The sequence below is a fragment of the Boleophthalmus pectinirostris genome, unplaced genomic scaffold, assembly GCF_026225935.1.
Source record: "Boleophthalmus pectinirostris isolate CB_2022bp ecotype Guang Dong unplaced genomic scaffold, ASM2622593v1 HiC_scaffold_22, whole genome shotgun sequence".
Classification (NCBI taxonomy): domain Eukaryota; kingdom Metazoa; phylum Chordata; class Actinopteri; order Gobiiformes; family Gobiidae; genus Boleophthalmus; species Boleophthalmus pectinirostris.
In genome coordinates this window covers 4,980,433-5,003,514 of record NW_026571190.1, presented here as the reverse complement: position 1 = coordinate 5,003,514, position 23,082 = coordinate 4,980,433, and the positions used below count along the sequence as shown (strand labels likewise).

Genomic DNA, 23,082 nt, shown 5'->3' with positions numbered 1-23,082 from the left:
ATAATCAACAGCCTGAAAGTTGTTGTTGTCAGGACTAGTTGCCGTAAATAAACATGTAACAGCCTGGACGGCCAGTGGGATTATAATGGGGCTATAATTCTCTAAATTGTGTCACAAACTGTGGGCAAAACCATCTGCTGCATCATTATGGGCATTTAAATAACGCAATAATTCATCATGCAAACGAACAAGCTGATGTTTTATCATCACGTCGTAAATGTATGCCGACAACGTGCTAGTTACAGTTAGCATCTAAATTTAGCCTACTGATTATTATGTGAGAAATCTATGGTGTGACTTCAACGTGCGAATGAAAAATGCTCTAACTGATAGGACTGGGTATCTTTAAGAGGTTGCCGATATGATATGTACCTTGATACAAAGGCCACGATACGATACATATCTCCATACAAAGGCCATGGTACAATACATATAACAATACATAGGCTATGATACGATACATATCTCAGTACATAGGCCAGGGTACGATACATATCTCCATACATAGGCCACGATATGATACATATCTCAATAGAGTGAGCTTTCAATTCGATACGATATATTTCAGTATGGTTCAGTTGTAAAAATAAAGGCTAAATCATGTTTGAAAAAGTTAAAAGTTAAACCACTTCTTGTGTAAAGTTCATATGAAACACAAACATTTTAATCATCAAAACAGTGAAAATGTCAAACGAATTTCCTTCCTCTGAACAAGCAACAAAACTGTAGCGCTGTAACCAAATAATTTAGTAAAATATGCCAATAAACACTCTTGGCGATATATATCGATACAGCAGCTCACGATATCTATACTGTATCATCACATTAAACGAAAATGATATATTGATATTTCAGTATTTTTGCAAACCCCTACTCTCTAAAACATTTTATACATTTTTTTTTTCTTCATAAAACCATGTCAGATGTTGGTGCTACGACTGTGAGAAGAATCATAGGCAGTGGTTTTAAATACTGTTTTTTAAAGGGCCCAAATTATGCTATGGTTGTATCTGTGTTCTAATGTTTCCTCATAACAAACACACCTGGAATTGTGTTTTACTTCATTCACACACATTTAAGACACAAACATATTGTGTCTTAAATATCTAGGCTATGTCCTCTCTGACTGAAACCACTCTGTTCCACCTTGTGATGTCATGCGGTAGTTATTGAGTGCTCCTCTGTGTGTTTAAACTCCATACACCTTCACTAGGTTCATTTGGACAATTCTGAAAACTTGAAAAAATACCACTTCATGACATCACAAGGTGGAACAGAGCATTTTGATCTTTGGAGATGTAGAAAGACTAAAGATGCAGGGTCATGCAAACCTGTGTGAATGAAACAAACACAACTCCAGTTATGTGTTTGAGGTGGTAACAACATTATAACATGGCTTAAAGATTACAAGAGTCCATTTTGCGTAATATACTTATTTAATTTTTTTATTTTTTTATTTGATGTCAATGACTAGTATGGAACCTACCTGGAACACTGAGGGATTGCACAGATATAAGACCACATGGTAATGTAAAGGGAAGTACTATGATGTAATGTATTGTTGTGGTATCGGAATATGTATTGAGTATCAAGTCTATCCTTTAGTACTGAAATTGAAATTTTAGTTTTGTGAAAACACAGCACAGATCAAATCCAAAGGAACTACTTTTGTTATATCCTTATTCTTACTTCTTATTTATATCAATATATCGTATTTTTGGTATATTTTGTTAAATTATTTTGTTCTAGCTACAGTTTTGTTGCTTGTTCAGAGGAAGGAAACTCATTTATGCGACACATTTGACATTTTCACTGTTTTGATGATTAAAATGTTTGTGTTTCATATGGACTTTGCACAAGAAGTGGTTTAACACAGCCATCATTATTATATTTTTTTAACCGTATAGAAAGGATTTGAAATATATAGTATTGAACTGTATCGAATTGACATATATTGTATTGAATCAAAAGTACAAAGTACAATCATATCGTGGCCTATGTATCGAGGTATGTATCATATCGTGGCCTATGTATCGAGGTATGTATCATATCCTGGCCTATGTATCGAGGTATGTATCATATCCTGGCCTATGTATCGAGGTATGTATCATATCGTGGCCTATGTATCGAGGTATGTATCATATCGTGGCCTATGTATCGAGGTATGTATCATATCGTGGCCTATGTATCGAGGTATGTATCATATCCTGGCCTATGTATCGAGGTATGTATCATATCGTGGCCTATGTATCTATGTATCATATCGTGTATCGAGTATGTATCATATCGTGGCCTATGTATCGAGGTATGTATCATATCCTGGCCTATGTATCGAGGTATGTATCATATCGTGGCCTATGTATCGAGGTATGTATCATATCCTGGCCTATGTATCGAGGTATGTATCATATCGTGGCCTATGTAACGAGGTATGTATCATATCGTGGCCTATGTATCGAGGTATGTATCATATCCTGGCCTATGTATCGAGGTATGTATCATATCGTGGCCTATGTATCGAGGTATGTATCATATCGTGGCCTATGTATCGAGTATGTATCATATCTGGCCTATGTATCGAGGTATGTATCATATCGTGGCCTATGTATCGAGGTATGTATCATATCGTGGCCTATGTATCGAGGTATGTATCATATCGTGGCCTATGTATCGAGGTATGTATCATATCCTGGCCTATGTATCGAGGTATGTATCATATCGTGGCCTATGTATCGAGGTATGTATCATATCCTGGCATATGTATCGAGGTATCTATCGTATTGGCAACTTCTTATTGACACCCAGCCCTAGTGAAAAAACAAACATCCGAACGTTGACCTTTTGTGGGGTCAAAATATTTTTCAGTGCTGGCAAAAAAAGAACAGTATCTACACCTTTATGTTTAGTGTGTACTAAAGCCCTGCACTCCCACGGGACCCGATGCAAAGCAGTGCGGCGCAGGACACATTTTGAAAACCAATTGCAGGTGCACGCGGGAGCGGGACTACACAACATGGGGGGTGGGGATGATAAACTGTAGTCCCGCAAACTCCCGTACGTTGTGCAGGCTGCACCACTAAACCAGAACTAAACCAGGTCTAAAACAGGTCTAAAACAAGTCTAAAAACATGTCTAAAACAGGACTAAAACAAGGTCTAAGACAGGTCTAAAACAGGTCTAAAACAGGACTAAAACCAAGGTCTAAAAAAGGACTAAAACAGGACTAAAATGAGGTCTAAAACAGGTCTAAAACAGGTCTAAAAATGGGTCTAAAACAGGACTAAAACCAGGTCTAAAACGGGTCTAAAACAGGTCTAAAAACAGGTCTAAAACAAGACTAAAACCAGGTCTAAAACAGAATTAAAACAGGTCTAAAACAGGTCTAAAACAGAACTAAAACCAGGTCTAAAACAGGTCTAAAACAGGACTAAAACCAGGTCTAAAACAGGTCTAAAACAGGTCTAAAAACAGGTCTAAAACAAGACTAAAACCAGGTCTAAAACAGAATTAAAACAGGTCTAAAACAGAACTAAAACCAGGTCTAAAACAGAACTAAAACCAGGACTAAAACAGGTCTAAAACAGGACTAAAACAGGTCTAAAACAGGTCTAAACCAGGTCTGAAACAAGTCTAAAACAGGACTAAAATAAGGTATAAAACAGGACTAAAACCAGGTCTAAAACAAGTCTAAAGCAGGACTAAATCAGGACTAAAATCAGATCTAAAACAGGTCTAAAACAGGTCTAAATCAGGACTAAAATAAGGTCTAAAACAGGTCTAAATCAGGACTAAAATAAGGTCTAAAACAGGACGAAAACCAGGTCTAAACCAGGACTAAAACCAGGACTAAAACAGGATTTAGCCAGGACGTAACCACGCCTCCAGACTGCCCACCGCGCCTCCTCCCATACGCAGCCACTGAAAATTCTGTCCGGCACAGACCTGTAGTGTGTGCTTTTATCTTACGTGTCTAGTTTATTGGTTTGTGTTTTGGCAAGCTAATGTTAAGATGGATGCAATTTTCTGGCCGGTGTGTACAGGGTCAGTAAAGGAGCACTGGTTAGTTAGTGCCTTCTTTACCGCTGTGACATAAACCACTTTACCACAGTGGCTTGGCAAATAGATCAGATGCCCCGAGGACTTCTCATTTTCTTTATATATACCTTGTAGCTATTATAAATTCAGTAAGTTTGTCAACAAAACCATAGATATCATCAGTCAGTATTAGAGAGGAATATCGCTGTAAAATCTAACACAAAATTATTATCACAATACCAGCTAAGGCAGCAGCCGTATTTCAAGCAGCGATATACAACACAGTTGAGTTTCACCGTCTCTTTACTGACAGAGCTGAAGTCGGAAATGTGTTAAGAAATGTTCCAAAAATTGTCAAAAGGAAAAGTTTGAGCAATCCCTCCAAAATATGCTAATGTGTCTGTTGATGCCTCGGTTGAGATAAAGCTTAGTACAAAACTTGAGCAGACAATTGTTCAACCTCTCCAATACAATGTTTTAGTCAAGCTCGTCTGTCTTTACTTAAAGGTCCTGTATTACCATATTTTTCAGACTATAAGTCGCTCCAGAGTCTAAGTCGCACCAGTAAAAAAATGAATAACGAAGAAGTAAAAAAACATATATAAGTCACACTTTTTGGGGGACATTTATTTTATAAAATCAGAGATCAGGAACCGACATTTAGGCCAGTTCTATTAATAACAATAGAAGAGCGAACAACAAACTGTTAAAGTCACATATGAACAGTTCTTCAGATTAACTATAACATAAACAACAGAACAGAACAAGTTTAACAAACTCTCCATCTCACTCCAAATAACTAAATCCATTTAATTCTTCATCCTCGGTGTCACTTCTGAGCAACTCGGCCTCAACCTCCAGAGGTAAACAGAGCGCCGCTTCCTCTTCTGTGTAGCTGTCATCAGACTCAGCATCAGTTCCAGTTAGAATTATTCCGGCCTGAATCTCGACAGGATGGTTTCAGTGTCACTGAAGTCCAGGCTTTGTCCATCCATCCAGTGACTTCCAGGAAAGTTTCATGTTGCACATTCCCGGTTGTCACGTTTCTCACTCCAAACTTTATTTCTGCTGCTCGATTACTGTTTTCAGATGCAGATTTCGCTACTTGCATCTTGTAATTTGCAAAATAAGTTTGTTTAAATTGGTACAGAAGTAATGGTGTGATCATCTGACATGATACAGACAGGACAGAGGCTCTTTCTGCAGTAGCGAAGCGCAGCAAAGTGACAGTGGTACAGGAGGAACAGGAGCAGCAGATACTGTAGACTAGAGCCTCTCATGACTGTCAGTGTGAACATTTTTATATATAAGTCGCACTGGAGTATAAGTCACAGGAAACACCCAAATCATGAAAAAAGTGTGACATCTAGTTCGAAAAATACACTACGCAAAATGGACCCTTGTGAACCTCTTCAAAATCATACCTGGAGTTGTGTTTGAGTAATCCTTTATTATTAGTGTGTCAAATGAGCAGATTGACTGTTCCATAGCTGAAATGATCCAAATGATAGTGAAGGTGTATGAAGAGTAAAAACACAGTGGGGCACTCCTTGTATCACCACATGACATCAGAAAGTCGAACTGGGTGTTTGCTAAATATGCCTAAATATGCAGGATTTGTGTGTTAAACATGTGAATGAAACAAAACACAACTCCATGTTTTTGATGAGGAAACTACATTATAATACACACACTTTAAATTTGCTATAATCCAGGGGTGTCAAACATACGACCCGGGGGACAGATCCGGCCTTCCAAGACCTTTAATCTGGCCCTCGGCTGATTTTCTACTAAAATATTTTAATAATATTTTCTGTTAAAATATTGGTGTCTCCAGAGCCTCTGTGCATGGCCCCTCCCACCAGAGCAGCACAAATGAAGACTTGTCTCCTTCCAAACGCTCTTAAAGGACGATCGTTTTGACTGTTGACCGTGACACCCTCATCAGCAAAATGTCCAAAATGAGAAAAGTGGAGCCGAGTGCAGGATTTTACAACAAAAATGGACTTATTCCTATTTGCAGACAAGTTCACGTTAAAATATTGTGTTGAAATTGCATTTTTCTTAAAGTTTCAGGTTTTTCATAACATTATCGTATTTTGTAAAATTAAGAGTTCATCAATTAAAAAAGATTTCTCTAATAGATTTGCATTTCTCTGCACAAATATTTGAACTTATTGTTATTTTTGGGGTATATATGCCATGAGTTTTCTGATCCGGCCCCTTTGGGATCAAAATAGGTTGGATATGGCCCCCGGACCAAAATAAGATAAGATAAGATATGCCTTTATTAGTCCCACAGTGGGGAAATTCCAGTGCTGCAACGCGCAATTTCAGAACAGCAGGAAAAGGTAATATACAATAAAACAGATAATAAATAATAGCTTAAAAATAATTTAAAAATAGACTTAAAAATAATTGCACATGGATATAATTGAATGGCACATGTTCAAGTGAGTTTGACACCCCTGCTATAAGCTTAAATTAATGTTGAAGATTTTATTGTATGTCTTTTTTAGTTCTACATCTATCTGCCCTCAGATAAACATCATCCTAACAGTCCTAACATTTTCAGAGAGAGCCACATGTCCTCATATCAACCCGCCTTAAATAACTGATGGCACCAGTTCTGTTCACTGCATTTAAGCTGCTGTTTATCTATGTCACTCTGTCACACATAAAGGAACCCAAGCTGATGCCAGACACGGAGCCCGCTAAGCGCACGGCCCTCCCCCTCCTCAGGCCGCCCGCTCCCCTCCGTGTAGCTCCATGTAGCATCTGTACCGCCGCATATATCACGCAGGAACATTTCAGCTACTCTGAGCCAAAACGAGAACCAAACGCACTTCAAACCCGAGTGCTCGACTTTGGCAGCAGCAGAGAGCTCACCTGCGCCTGTGCTGGACTATTTTACACTTCAAACAGCTCAGCACGGATAAACCTGATGCCAGTGCTCATTTTGTCCACTCAAATATTTTCACCATAGTTTCATTAAAACTAAATCAAAAGTATTCATAGAGTAAAACTGACTAAAATTACATGCATTTTTGTCAAATAGAAGCATACTTCAATTTGATTATCAGTGAATAACAAAAACTGGAATGAATTTGAATGAAAGGAAACTTGATACTTAAAGGGCCTATCTCATGCAAAATTAACTTTTCAGAGCTTTCTACCTTCTAAGAGTGATGTGTGGGCTTTGTATATGTTGGCAAAGTGGTTTTTAGATTGATTTGGCATTTTTTAAACAAATTGCAGCATATTTCTGCCACCCTCCCACGTGACAACAAACTAAAGCTGCTACAACGATGACGCGGCAGATACACCTATGACATGTTTGACGTAGCAGAAGGCCTGCTCCACCGCCTCTGCCTCGCATTGGCCGACAATTCCCACATGAACACCTAAACTAAAGCGACAGCATAAGCTCATTGTTCTACACTGCAGTGAACACGATATAGTAAGTTTATCTACTCATGTTTATTAATACTTTACCAATCAGTAATTTTCAGCTGATGTTGACGCGGTGCTTGAGCTTCGTGCTCCTCAAAGTCCTCGTCCGATTCCGGGTCCAACACATGTGGCTGAACGCGCTGTATCACCATGATGAATAAAAGTTTATTCCTACCACTATCAGGGTGCACGTCTGTGTCCCCCTCCCTCCCTGAGATGGGCGGAGGAAGGGCGGCTCACTCAGAGCCTACGTCACGTTTGGAGGGCGGAGCCTGTGCTTTCTCAGGACGGGAGGGGGGATGAGCAATAGTCGACTGCCTCCAAGAAATCAGTAAGATTTCATAACTACTGTGTAATGGATGTTCCAAAACCCAAATTGTGCTTGTGTATGAGCAGAAGATACAATGTGAAAAGAGTTATTTTGCATGAGATAGGCCCTTTAAGGAATACACTTGATACTCTACTGATTCAGATTTATTTATTTTACCTTTATTTAACCAGGAGACTCCATTGAGACTCTTTTTCATGAGACCTAGGTAGCAGTTAAGGATGCAATGATATTTGATACAATATCGGATATTTCAATACCGGCGTCATGATTCGATACACACGTCCCTTCATGTGTGCTGTGTTGTTATTTCTTTTGGTCCAAAGGGAAACAGTTATCACGGCGTCCTCCTCAGATGCAGCAAGAAAACAGCTCCACAGGGACTTACAGCTGAAATATTCTAACAGAGGAGGGTTTTATCTTTCAGTCACTTTTTTTATTTTCCGTTGATAGACCCAGGAATGACAAAGATATTCACTTTTAAATACTCCGCTTTTGTCTTTACATTGGCTTTAATCAAATGCTCTCGTATACACACCCGCGATGCAACTCACGATATATGCAATCTTTTTCTCAGATTCTATCTCATAAGTTTTACTCAGAAAACTATCTGCTGAAACATTTTTATGTAATATAACATAGTCTGAGTGTCCAGAAAGAGGATGGGAGAGCCCAGTGAGTCACAGACTATAGCAGGGCAGTGTGGTCTCAGATAAACTACAGCTTTACAGTAGTTGTGCTGCAATGTATTGTGTATAATGTATGTAATGTTTCATTAGTGTCAGTGTTATTATATTATCCATGTTTTTTTAAATCAAAATCGAATTGTTATCGTGACCCTGTATCAAGATACGTATCAAATTGTGAGAAAACTATCAGTCTTAAAAGTCTTAAAAAGGTCTTAAATTTCATGTTCCTAAATTAAAGCCTTAAAAAGTCATACATTTTGTTATCCAAGTCTTATTTTTTTCACAAAGGTCTTAAATTTCATTAGTCTGTTTTTGTGTAAACTCATCTGGGCTGCAGTCCGATGTTAAACGAAGGGAGTTAAAAAAAAACAACAATGTGAAATAACATAACGTGAATGAACGTCTAATTTGGACTATGCACAAACAATACTTAGTTTGTCTTTTTTAGAATGTTATAAATGATTTTTTGGCCATTTTACAAGCAATGCATATCACTATAAATGAGTTCTGAATGAGATTTTACAATAAAAGTATTTTTTGCTATTTAAAGCAGTGAGTAATGGCCATAAGAACTCAATCTGGTGTTTTTCGCCCGCATAATGGGTGCAATGGTCTTAATTTTCATTTAATTGGTCTTTAAAAGGTCTTTAAAAAGTCTTTAATTTGGGGTAGTCAAACCTGGGGATACTCTGACTGTATAGTTGCATCCCTAGTAGCAGCCAACACAATATTGATCACAAAACTCACACTGTTTATTTATACAGTAGAAAGGCATTAAATCCACATAAAATAGTTTCTTTTATATTACCATGTGGCCTTCATCGTTGACTGTTCAGGTAGGTTCTATAGTGGTCCGTGGGTGTATACTAGTCTTTGTGCTCTTATACTTGTTCTGACACAGCTCAACATCATTCTAAAGCTGTTCAGGAAAGGTTCATTTGTGTCCTGTGAGTGCAACTACATTAGAATGACATGACATTTTCATCGACTGAAACAAGACTAAAACAAAGCACAATTATCTGATTAAACCTTTACCAAAACGTAAAAACCCCGATGCTGCTCATCGTGTAACACATGGTGACATATTCTTCCATTCCGCCGAATCTGACCGGTGTGGTGTCATGCGAAATCCCTCGGAGGGCTCCAGTGCCTCCTCCAGAGAGTGTCAGACAGATGTCACTGAGCTTACCCACATGCTCGGTCCCTCTGTTTACTCAGCATGGCTTGTTTGGCGCGGGGGAAGGAGACAGGAGCTGCAGAAATGCCACAAAATGGCAAAGGCTTTGTTTGGATGTGGATGTAATATCATTCGGCATCCAGCTTCGTATGTGTGCAGGGTACGCAGACTCAGGTGGGTAGAGTAGAGAGAAATTGTCCTCAAGTTAGAGTAGTGTTAATTCTAAATAATATTACACCGGTAGAAGTACAAAGTAGTGGTCCAAGAAACTATTACTGCTTAAATAAGATTAAGTTGACATGTAATTTTTGATTTATGAGTAGAAATGAATGTAATTAGAAGGATAAATCATGCACAAGTTATTTGCAAAGAACAGACACAAAAATGAGGAAAACTAAATAATACGTGAAGGAATAGTACACAAATGTTCAAATCATTTCATATTCTTAACATTAAGTTTTTGTTTAGGTTAGTTTAATTAGTTCATTTGACCAGGACCATACACTGGAGTGTCTTAAAAGTTTTAAATCTCATGTTCCTAAATTAAGGCCTTAAATTATTTTGTCCAAGTCTTATTTTTTTCGACAAAAGGTCTTAAGTATCATTAGCTTATTTTTTTGTAAACTCAACCAGGCTGCAGTGTAATGTTAAATGGATGGAGGAAAAAAAACAAAGTGAAATCACATAGCATGAATGAATGTCTAATTTGGAGTATATGCAAACAGTACTTTGTTTTCTGGTATACTCATTTGGAAAAAAATATAAGAATTGACCACTGTCTTTGTAGTAAATCTTTATATAAGTTTAATATGTGTCATGTGTGGTTTACTCCTGAAAGTCGCCCCCTTTTGCATTTTTCTCATACAACTATATTATGAAAAACTAGTAAAGATAAAGTGAACATTTTGCATGACATTTACAGGTAATGTACATGATAAACTACATTTTCTTTGTATGTTCCATGTAATGTTTGTATTCTTTAATTATATGTTGCAGTTAAAAAAAAGCTAAGTCAGAAGGGGGATTTGAACCCAGGTTGCCCAAGTGAAAGCCCTGTGATTTATCAAGTGAGCTAACCAGCTTTTATTTGTAAAGAAACTATAGCAGATATTGAGGACAATTACAAGTTCCTTGGTATCCCACAGGCAAGAGGCTGCAGGATTTTGCAGAGTAAAAGTCTTTTCACAGCCTGTATGTTCACTGTGATATCAGTGGAAGAGTCGTATGTCTTATGTTTTTAAGACTGTAATGCAATAGTTGCATTATTGTGTTTACCCCGATGCTGCCCAACACACACACATGCACATGCACACACACACACACGCACACTCATTCACAAACACGCACGCACACACACACACACGCACAGTTCATTTTCTTTCTCACTCTCACACACACACAACACAGCAATCGAGTTTAAAGAAATAATCATCATTTCACTTATTTTTCTCTGATTCTGTGGTGAAAATGACATTTGTCCAACACTTGTGAGGACATTGTGTGTGGGATTAGTGTCATATTCAGCCCTCGCAGTTTACAAAGTTTTATATGTTTCATGCTGCACATATTTACCAAAGATCTTGTAACTGTTTTCACTGTCATATACAAATCTATGGTGTATGATTTGTCTGTACCTTTTCCATATGGGTAAACGATCAGTAGATTGGAGGAAGACGTTGGATGGATCACGGGGAAGTGTAGGTTTAATCCACAGTGGCTCTTAGATTCTAGATTTAGTAGATGGCTGGTCATTGTTAGAATTGGATCTGGTGTTTTTTGCCCGCATAATGGGTGTGATGTTGGTCTTAATTTTCATTTAAGTGGTCTTAAAAAGGCCTTAAAAAGGGCTAGTCAAACCTGGGGATACCCTGATTAATCAAAGAAACACTGAGGAGACGCTTGGTACAGGACTATAGCTCTCGGAGACAATTTCCATCTGCAGTCCCAGAGACACAGAGGTCGTTCACATTTCTGATTAAATGAGACTTGTATGTGATCTCCAGTGTGAACTTTAAACGCCCCAAAAGTGTCCCGCATGTGCATTGAAGAACACCACGGCGTCAATACAGTGAGTGTGCTTAGTGTTTAGGGAAGTCGCCTAAACATGGACACGAGCTTTGAGCACCTGGAGATTTTAAAGCTGCTGTCGTACCGGAGCCAGAACATGTACAGACTATTTGTTTTAAGGAGGAGATTGAGAAAGTGAAGGATGAGGTTTTTGGTGTTTTTGGTGTTTTGTGGGGCAGTGGCATCAATGCCCGTAGAAAGGAACATGTGGGTGCAGAGTTGTAGCCAAGAGTGGTGGGATTGTTCTGTGCTTCGCTGCTTCACTGACACAGAGTTCAGACACAATTTTCATATGACGAGAAGAACCTTTGGGTACATTTGTGACGTGTAGGTGGGATAGATGCGACCTGGCCGGATTTAGGAGCACATATCCAAGTGGCCTGGGTCACATTTGAAAAAATCGGATCTGTGTCATTCAGACTGTCATTAATAGATCAGATACAGGTCACATAGGGGCCAAAAAATCTGATTTGGGTCACTTCAGGCTACAGTGTGAACGTAGCCATAGGCAAAACTTTAATACAGAAATACAAAAATAGCATAAACAGTGCAATCTCAATACAAAAAGTTGTAAAGGCACTCCCCTCCTCAGATTGTACGCAGTGTTGCTGACGATAGGGCTGTGCTTACTGTTCCTATTGTAGAAATGTCATAACAAAATTAATGGCTTGGGTTTACATTGCGCTACAACTTGACAAGCCTCGCAAAGTGCTTTTCAGTATCTCATTATTCATTCACTTACCATCGTTGGCAGGGGCAACCTACTAATTTAGCCGCAGCCGCCCTCAGGCTGACTGGCAGAGAGACGCCTGCCATTCTCGCACACACTCTAACACGCATATGTCAGGGTCAGTGAGGTGTCTTGCCCAAGGGTACAACTCGGGCCAGACCGATATGGATTTTATTGGATCCGATATGATACCGATAAAATGGGCTTTGGAGCTGTCGATATAACAGCCATTAAGTTTAATAATGTAAAAAATCACTGCAAATCTTTAACTGATTTTAAAACATAGATTTTACTCTATTGGAATTTAAATCAGGTTTATTTAGGCTAAATTAAAAAACAAAAAAAACAAAACTAAAAAAAATAAAAAAAAAAAAACTAAAAAACAAAACTAAAAAAACTATTTAAAAAAACTTTAAAAAAAAACTTTAAAAAAAAAAAAAAAAAAAAAAAAACTAAGAAAACTAAAAAAACAAACAAAATAAAACAAAAAAAAAAAACTTAAAATAAAAAAAAAATAAAATAACTAAACAAAAAAAAAACAAAACAACTAAAAAACAAGCCGTAGTTTTGTTGCTAGCCTAAACGGCGCTGAAGTTCATTTTTCATTTTTATTTATAGTTAATATCTTAGATCAGACACAGGAGCATTTAAAGCAGCGCCTCAATCACAGACACAGATACAGATCAATATTAATGCGGCGCCACATATTAGGACATTTATCTGTCTGTAAATTAGATTAAATGGCCATAATATAGAGAGTCTAAGCTTTAAAACATTGTATAACCTGTCCGCGTGGACCATATCGACCAAATTTAGGCTGATAGCCGATATGTCTCCGAGTGCCCAAATCAGCTGATAATATTGGCCAACTGATATATCGATTGAGCCCTAGATACAACAGGATAAATGTTTTTTATTTTTGCTATTGTGGCACAGGCTAATTTTATTTGACTCATTCCATTCTGTTATGGGGAAAACTAGTTGCGTGGCTTATAAGTGTTGTGTTTTATGATTTTTATTAAAAACGTTGAACTTGTGTGGGTGTGTGTATGTGTGTGGTCCTGAAACAAATAAACAGAAGGAAAAAATATAAATTATAATATACTGTATAAAGTAGATAAACAAACACAAGAGGTAATAGCTTCATAATAATAGCGGGCCACTAGCTAGCACTTAGCATCTAGCACTTAGCATTTCTTTGAAACATGTAATTGGCTCTTGAACACACATTTTCTATAATCATCTGCTGATAAGAACTTCAAAACACTCTGTAAACAGGTTGATGTATATGTGTGTGAAGAATCTCTCAGTCGTCCAGGTAGAATCCATGAGGAGAAAATTCAGTTTGTCGACTGGACAAAAGTTAGTTTGGTTGAAGACGTTTCGCAGCTCATCCAAGCTGCTTCTTCAGTTCTGGTCAGACACTGGTGCACACTTCCTTATATCTGCAGGGAGGAGCTAACTACACTGAAAGTAACACACCTACTTGTTTACAGTTTCTATTTGTTAACAACAAACAGAAACTGTAAGAAACTAACAAACAGAAACTAACAAACAGAAACTGTAAACAAGTGTGTTTGTTAGTTTCAGTGTAGTTAGCTCCTCCCTACAGATATAAGGAAGTGTCCACCAGCATCTGACCAGAACTGAAGAAGCAGCTTGGATGAGCTGCGAAACATCTTCAACCAAACTAACTTTTGTCCATTCGACAAACTGAATTTTCTCCTCACCCGTATATGTGTGCCTTTCTTTAAACCGCTACTCACTTCTTCAATACGCACACGAGACTCCGCACCCACGAGCTCCAAACGACTCACTGAAAACAACTACCGTATTTACTGGGCTATTAGTCGCTCTGGATTATAAGGTGCACATTAAATGGTCTATTTTCGAACTTTTTTCACAAATAAACCGCACCGGACTTTAAACAAAACACAACAGTGTGGATTGAGGTCAGTAAGCACAACCAGAATTATACATAAGGCCCCGGATTATAAGGAGCAGTGTAAATTTTTTTGAAAATTAAAGGATTTTAAGTGCAAAAAAATACGGTAATATATTTTTGTTTCTTAAAGGCCATGGTTCAGTAGCCATATTGGCGCCACCTAGTGCCTCCGCTCAATTTCATTTTTCTCTAGCAACTAGGTGAGGACTCAAAATACAATAGACGGTTCGCAAAAACCCCAGAAGTGCAAGTTCGGGCACCAACCAATCAGCCAAGAGTCATATATTCAGTGTTGTCAACGATTCCCGAGATCGAGGATTTAAAGCTGGAATAAAGAGAATGTTTGGTGAATTTTATCAAGGGGAAAGACATTATTGCCCTTCTTCCTACGGGATTTGGGAAAAGTTTAATATACCAGTTAACCCCGTTAGCGGAGCATTACATACATCACGACCAAATAGCAGCGATTGGTTAAATAGAAAAAAGCACCCACCTACCATCGAGCAAACAAATTCTAACACTGCGAGGTCAGACAGTTTCTACAAAGTGAAACTGGCTGATGAATCAGGCTAATGGTTCAGAGGTTAGAAGTGCAATATATCCATCTGTAATTGTCTTGTTTTAGTAAGTTTATATATAATACCGTCATAATGTTTTCACAGTCCTACTTAATGCTAATGTCCATCTGCATGTGTCCTGTTGTATGATCCAGCCACAGGAGCTGACGGACGTGCTGGAAATCAGTAACATGGTGTTCACCAGTCTCTTCAGTCTGGAGATGCTGCTCAAGCTCCTGGCTCTGGGCCTCTTCGGATACATCAAGAACCCTTACAACGGCTTTGACAGCATCATCGTCATCATCAGGTAGGACACAGAAGACGCCGCGGTGCACTTTCTCTCTTCACACTTCGGTTGCATTCACTGTCTAGAGTTTGAAGATGTCACAATTTCATACAGAGGACTTTGCAGTGGGAAAAAACAATATCTAGTTAAATTAAAATGATTTATTGGAGTAGATTCAATTTGATCTCACTGCAATCTGCGAAAAACAAACAGACTTGAGATAAGAAAGTTTTATCAAGATCTGAATAAATTTAAGTAAGTAAAATGATCTGCCAGTGGAACAAGACTTTTTGTACTTTAAATATGGAAATACATCTTGCTATGACTTAAAATAAGAAACAAAATCTAATGTTGCTTGAATTAAGAAAAACACACTTTTTCCATTGGTAGATCATTTTACTTGACAAGTGAAATTTACTCAGATCTTGATAAAACGTTCTTATCTCAAGTCTGTATGTTTTTCGCAGATTGCAGTGAGATCACATTCTACCACTTGCATGTATGTGGATGGTGGAATGTTAAGTTACCATGGTGACACAGTGCACATATTAGCAATTAACATGATTGGAAAGTGCCTTGATAATCTGAAATTGATCTACTTTTACTTTACCGGTTAACACACAAATTGCAACTATCTTCTGTGCATTTTAATGACTGTTTATGCAAAGCGATGTTTTACCATGTTGTTCACAAACCCGTTAATCAAAGTTATCATCTAAATTAGACCCAGTGGCTATTGTGTGAGCAAAAAGGACACTATTCTCTCTAATTATGGAACATTTCTTTGACAACATTCAATTCAACAGCTCAAATTTATTAAAAAAGTCCTATATTATGCATTATTCATATACTTTTATAAACTTTTGCACTGAATAAAGGTTACCATATTTTCTGCACTATAGGGCGCTCTGGATTGTAAAGCACACTGGTCATTGAATGGTCTATTTTCAAAGTTTTTCACAAATAAACCGCACCGGACTTTAAACGAAATACACAACAGTGTGATGGGTGAGTGGTTTTGTTTGTTTGTGGCGTTCACAGTGACTCAGTTGTTCAGTTGTGTCTAGAAGTGGCACATTGCACTCGCTTTTTCAGTTCCTTCCTCTGTTCCGTTCCTCGTCTGCGTGGAGTGATGAGGGTGTGTTTGGCTGGATTGCGGGGCTCGCAGTTGTTTTTTGATGAGGTTAGAGGCGTAAGAGTGCGCCCTATAGCCCGGAAAATATGGTAATTTGATTGGAAAGTGCCTTGATAATCTGAAATTGATCTACTTTTACTTTACCGGTTAACACACAAATTGTGACTTTCTTCTGTGCATTTTAATTACTGTTTATGCAAAGCGATGTTTTACCATGTTGTTCACAAACTCGTTAATCAAAGACCCAGTGGCTATTATGTGAGCAAAAAGAACACTATTCTCTCTAATTATGGAACATTTCTTTGACAACATTCAATCCAACAGCTCAAATTCATTTTAAAAGTCCTATATTATGCATTATTCATATACAGCCTTCCTACTTTTATAAACTTTGGCACCGAACAAAGGTTACCGTATTTTCCACACTATAGGGCACTCTGGATTATAAGGCGCACTATCATGGAATGGTCTATTTTCAAACTTTTTTTCACAAACACAACACCAGACTTTAAAGGAAACACAACAGTGTGATGGGTGAGTGGTTTTGTTTGTTTGTGGCGTTCACGGTGACTCTGGGCTTTGTTCAGTTGTGGCGTGTAGGGAGGGTGCTGTCTGGGACCGCTGGATTGTTGGCGTGTTCACAGTGACTCAGTTGTTCAGTTGTGTCTAGAAGTGGCACATTGCACTCGCTTTTTTGGTTAGTTCCTCCGTTCTGTTCCTCGTCGGCGTGGAGTGATGAGTGTGTCTGTGGGTGTTTTTCGCTGTGCGGTCACTGTCTGCTCCGTGCGTGTTTGCGTGCGCTGCGGGTGCTGCGGATTTGTAGTTTACTGGGACACCCGAGTGGATTCGTGTATAGGGTGCTGTGGATTGGGGACGCGCAGTCGTTTTTGGATGCGGTTGGAGGCTTAAGAGTGCGCCCTATCAAGTGCCTTGATAATCTGAAATTGATCTACTTTTACTTTACCGGTTAACACACAAATTACAACTTTCTTCTGTGCATTTTAATGACTGTTTATGCAAATCGACATTTTACTATGTTGTTCACAAACCCTTTAATCAAAGTTATCATCTAAATGGCTATTATGTGAGCAAAAAGGACACTATTCTCTCTAATTATGAAACATTTCTGTGACAACGTTCAATCCAACAGCTCAAATTCATTTTAAAAGTCCTATATTATGCATTATTCATATACAGCCTTCCTACTTTTATAAACTTTTGCACTGAATAAAGGTTATAGACTTTTCAGGTTGAGGGACAGCTACTACTTATTATTTTGCCTGGAATGTTTAACAGTTTTTCAGCTACAGAGGTCTTTCGTGCTAATAACATTACCTTGAAAAACATGCACTGTTATTGTGATTGGACTCACCTCTCCACTGATGTGACCTGTAATTTTCCTGCTTGTCCTCATGGAGATAGAAGCCATACTGTGCAGCATTCAAGGCAAAGCGCAGTAACATCACCACATCTCCTTTAAAAGTCACTTAGCATAATGGGGGGCCTTTAGAATGAACGCAAATTAAAGTCCAGTTGACAGGTTTTCATGTTTTATGTAATTATTACTTCATCTGGTTGGAAATATTTGTCATAGAGTTTAGATATTTTGTCGGGGAATAAAATGAGAAGAAAAGTACAAAAACAGGTAAGGCAAGTTTATTTGTACTGCACAGTTTCATACATAAAAGTCCGTCCATCCATCCATGCATCCATTTTCTTCCGCTCATCTGGGGCCGGGACTCCCAGACTTCATTCACCCCAGACACGTCCTCCAGCTCCTCCAGGGGGACCCCAAGGCGTTCCCAGGCCAGCCGAGAGACATAGTCCCTCCAGCGTGTCCTGGGTCTTCCCTGGGGCCTCCTCCCGGTGGGACATGCCCTGAACACCTCCCGAGGGAGGCGCCCAAGAGGCATCCGGAACAAATGCCCGAGCCACCTCAACTGGCTCCTCTCGACGTGGAGAAGCAGTGGCTCTACTCCGAGCTCCTCCTGTGTGACTGAGCTCCTCACCCTATCTCTAAGGGAGCGCCCAGCCACCATGCGGAGGAAACTCATTTCGAGTGCTTGTATCATCGATCTCGTCCTTTCGGTCACTACCCAGAGCTCATGACCATAGGTGAGAGTAGGAACGAAGACTGACCGGTAAATTGAGAGCTTCGCCTTTCGACTCAGCTCCCGCTTCACCACAACTGTCCGATACAGCGACCGCATCACTGCTGAAGTTGCACCGATCCGCCTGTCAATCTCACGTTCCGTCCTTCCCTCACTCGTGAACAAGACCCCGAGATACTTGAACTCCTCCACTTGAGGCAGGGACTCTCCACCTACCCGGAGAGGGCAAGCCACCTTTTTCCAGTTGAGAACCACATAAAAGTGCTTTACAGAATAAGAAATACATAAAAATCACAATGCAAACAAATCAAAACATAATCATCATAAAATTAAAATTAAAAGAGAGAGAAGAGTGCAGAATGAAAACCTTTCAGTCATATGCAGCTAAGCAGAAGCGTTTTGAGGCTGGATTTAAACAGTCAGAGCAGAGGCCTGTCTCACATGTTCAGGAAGAAAATATAGTAAGTAGTCCTGAATTGCTCCTATGTCATCAACATGGGAAAATACCATCTAAAATGCAAGAACAATTTACGAGCAAACAGGCATTTTCCTGATTGTTTAAAAATTCATTTAACAAAATAAAGATGTTGTCATATATTTTTATTTGTCCAGTCATAACTTGTATAGTGTAGTCAAGTTTTGACCCTGGTTAACATTGGGGTTGTTATAGAATTACAAATATAATTCCATAAGCAAATACAGAGCGCTAGAATGATTTAAAGACATATTTTTACTACATAGAGAGACAGTAAGATACCTTATTTTTAGGACTATAAGGTGCACCTAATTATAAGGCGTAATGTCAGTAATGTCGAATTCTCTCACCTATTCTCATACATAAGGTGCACCAGATTATAAAGCGCATTAAGAAGTACAAAACAGTCAGATAAGTCAAACTTTATTCAACTCATTCACAGTAACTCAGCCCAGGCTAGAGTGTGGATCGGGCCGAATTTTTTTGTCTGAGTCCGGCCCGTGTTCTACAGAGCAGTGATCGAATCTGACCAGAGTCCGATAGGCATTAAGTGCACCTTATAGTCTGAATAATACGGTAATAATCTAGATAATGTAGGCTACAGATGCAGGTAAAGGATAAATGTTGATGATGATTTTGAAGAAAATAGTAATTTTCTTTGCAGGTGTCGGAAGTGGAATAGAGTTCACTCAAAAGAACCGCTGTATTGACTCATGAGTACTGTTATTATTATTATCGTAGATATATGTTTTTCTGTGTTCTATCCAAGTTGCTGTTGTTTGCTGACAGCCGTATTGGTATCATCATTTGTAATCAGGGTCAGGCATTCAGAACTGATTTCACTTCAGCCTAAAGCTCTTTGGTCATAGTTTTATGTGAAATGTTTGTAACAGACAGTGATGCCACTAACACGCTACTTAGTAACGTGGTACTGTAGTCCGACTACTTTTTTCAGTAACAAGTCGTCTAACGCAGTGCTATTTCCAAACCAGTAGTCCGATTTAACTTACTTATCTAATACATTGTGTGTTACTATTCTTGCGTTTCAGGGCGACGTAGGTTATTTATTTATTTTTATTTTTTGGCGACGTGGGTTATGTGACCCCAAAGATCATATAAATCTTTTTTGGTGACACATTTCCTATGATGTTACGTCGTCTCCACTCCACCACGAGTCAGATGTAAACAACGGAGGGAGAGAGGTACGACTTTTGCAGCTGGAAATACAAATAGCCTCAAAAGGTGGGGGATCAGCCGCTCCTGAAAGTAACTAATAAAGTAACTTGTAATCTAACTTTGTAATCTAAAAGCAAGTAGTCAGTAACTTAACTAAGTTACTTTTTAAAGAAGTAATCAGTAGTCAGATTACTATTTCAAAGTAACAATGACAACACTGATAACAGCATATTAAGTACATGATTAAGTACATGACTGAAGAAAATAAACTACTACTACTGCCACTACTACTACCACTACATATGACAGCGTATATATCTGCTGTTCATGTCTGACCATGAAGTAAAATAATACACTTCACCAGAGTTTTAAAAAACTAGGCAAAACTACGTAAATTTATAGTAATATCGGGTATTCGTAGATACTTAAAGCCATCTCATTGTAACTGCAACATCCCTAGTAAAATCTTTAATCTTTAATTATGCGAAAGATTTCTCTAACCATATACTCTATTGCACAGCAGTATTTCTTTCTTCTTCTTCCTTTCTGTGTCTAAAGAACTGCCTTGAAATGGAAACCTATTTAAGTTTTCAAACACAAAGTGCTTTAGCGAGCTCTCGGCGCAGACACGGGATAGCCTTGTCTTTATTACATTTCAGCTCAAAGCTACAGTTGCAGCATGGGAGCCGTGAAGTGGTCTCATCTGTATCCCCCTGTAAGAGGTAATCCTAGAGCCTGCTTCGAGTGGCCGAGGCAGAGGAACCTAAAATATGATACCAACACATCCTTCCTACATAGATCTTGGGCTTACATCACTGAGGAGGTGTGACGAATAGAGTTGTGAGCAGTTAGCCGTCTCCCTCCATTCAATAAGGCATTTCCTCGAAGTGAATAAATGACTGAACCATGAAGTAGTGAAATGAGATGAGATATAGTGGATAAGCTATGCACTTTATTGAGGGTATGGATGAAGAATCGAGAAATAGGAACCTTCATTATTAAAAGTCTGATATTATGCATTGTACATGATTTTTAAAGGGACTATTTTCTGATCTATGTTTCAACTTTCAACTTTATTATTGCCCCAGAGGGAAATGATTGTGCAGCAGTGTCAGACAGACAGTAGACATACACAGGGTTCCCACAGTCATGGAAATCCTGGAAAAGTCATAGAATTTTAGTATCTCTTTCATCAACTACAGCGTTCTGTTAAAGGTTGTATGGAGGCTTTTTTTTTGTTTCAAATTGTCAATGAAAGTTTAAAATACCCTTACAGAGACGCAGCAGCCTTGTAATTATGATGACCAAAAAAAAAAAAAAAGAATGACAATCTATCAATTATGGACGTAGTGAGGCCAGATGAAACATCAGCCAATAGATACCGAGGCTACCTCATTTTCTATAGGCTGTTAGGTTGTCAATCAAACTCCCTACGTCTCTAGTGTAACTGACTCACCGGTGCGCGGGGATTATGTGGTTTATGTAGCGGTTCTTAGAGGCTTTTTCAAATTGTAGCTTCCTCGCAGTTTGCACAAAGTTTGTTGTGATGGCGGACGAGAATCTACGACCAGTTCGCCGCAAAAGAAAGTCGGTTTTTGAGGTCGCTGAAAGAAGAAGAGAAGGGGAAAAGAAGCAAAGCCCAACTGAGGTAATTCTTGGAGATCTCTTCCAGCGATTGCATGAACGAAGCAAAAAAGGGTCTAAAAACTGACGTGTCGGTCGCTAAAATATTTCTAGACAGGTCACTTCAACAGTAATTCTGAACGCGCACTGGCTGTAAACAAGCGTGATTTCTAGAGTAAGGAGGCGGGAGGAGATGTTTCTACTGAGGGAGCTGTGGAGGAGGAAGGTGGTGTCACGCATGAACAATATTTGAAAAAGGACTGTCGCTGTATTTCTCTTCCCTTAAAAAAATCCTCTATACAACCTTTAAGTTCACATTAGACAATTATGATTATTTCCAAATGTCTGCGCCTTTTGTTTAAAAGAGACGACAATAAATGCATGACAGGATTTTGAATGTCAAAAAAAACTGTAATCAAAAGAGACAGAAAACGCACACCAAAATTCCTGCAGAGGTGCAAATGCAAGGAGCAGCCAGACAAAAGTGAAAAAATGCATAGCACACTCAGTTGGCCGATGTCCAAAAGCTTCTTTATTTTCAAAATAATATTTCGGCACAAAAAACCTTCATCAGATGTTTTTCTTGCTTTGGACCACAGCACACAAAATGGTTGCCAGCCCAGGTGCTCATCCCCCTCCAACGAATGGGAGGTCCCAAAGTGAGGTCACCCAGTGAGTTCAGTCCACTCTACAACAAGAAACAACAGTTGAGATATTTACATTAACAAACATTCTATAAAATACAGAAATAGTTTAAGTCTATCACAAAAAAAACCCATCTTAGATCAAACTCCACATTCAGTTCGTGAGGAGCCAGAGTCTTAAGTTGGTGAATCCAGAAGTGTCTCTTTTTGACAGGAGCATTTCTAGATTCCCACCTCTCAGGGGCAGTTCCACATGTTCAATGCCAATAAAAAAAAAAGTTCATGTTTTTACATCTGATTGTACTCCTATGTTCTGCAATCTGTGTTTTTAAAGCCTGCTTGTTTTACCCACAGAGGCTTTACGACAGGGGCAGGTGATCGTATAAATAACAGGCTTTGTGTTATAATATATAATTCCTCTGATCAGTATTTCTTTCCCAGTGTGAGGAGGCTTAAAATTTTGCAGCGATATGTGTAGTTACACTGACTGCACCCACTACAGCGGCGATTGCCATCAGGAACAGGAGTCAACATGGTTACCAAACCATAAGATGAGGGGAAAGGTTAACATTTCATATATAGGTCTAAAAGCATTAGCCAGGCTGACGCAACCTAGTGCCTTCACTCAATTTAATTTCTCTCCAGTGACTA

The 23,082-nt window shown here is 38.8% G+C and overlaps 1 protein-coding gene across 1 annotated transcript in view; it reads left to right on the top strand.

Moving 5' to 3' along the window:
- The window catches only part of cacna1hb (calcium channel, voltage-dependent, T type, alpha 1H subunit b), a 218,369-nt gene that overhangs the window by 98,424 nt on the left and 96,863 nt on the right, over window positions 1–23,082 (top strand). Inside the window, exon 11 of the mRNA XM_055157997.1 lies at window positions 15,137–15,288. Within this exon, the coding sequence (XP_055013972.1) occupies window positions 15,137–15,288 (152 nt within the window). The remainder of the gene's footprint in view (window positions 1–15,136; window positions 15,289–23,082) is intronic.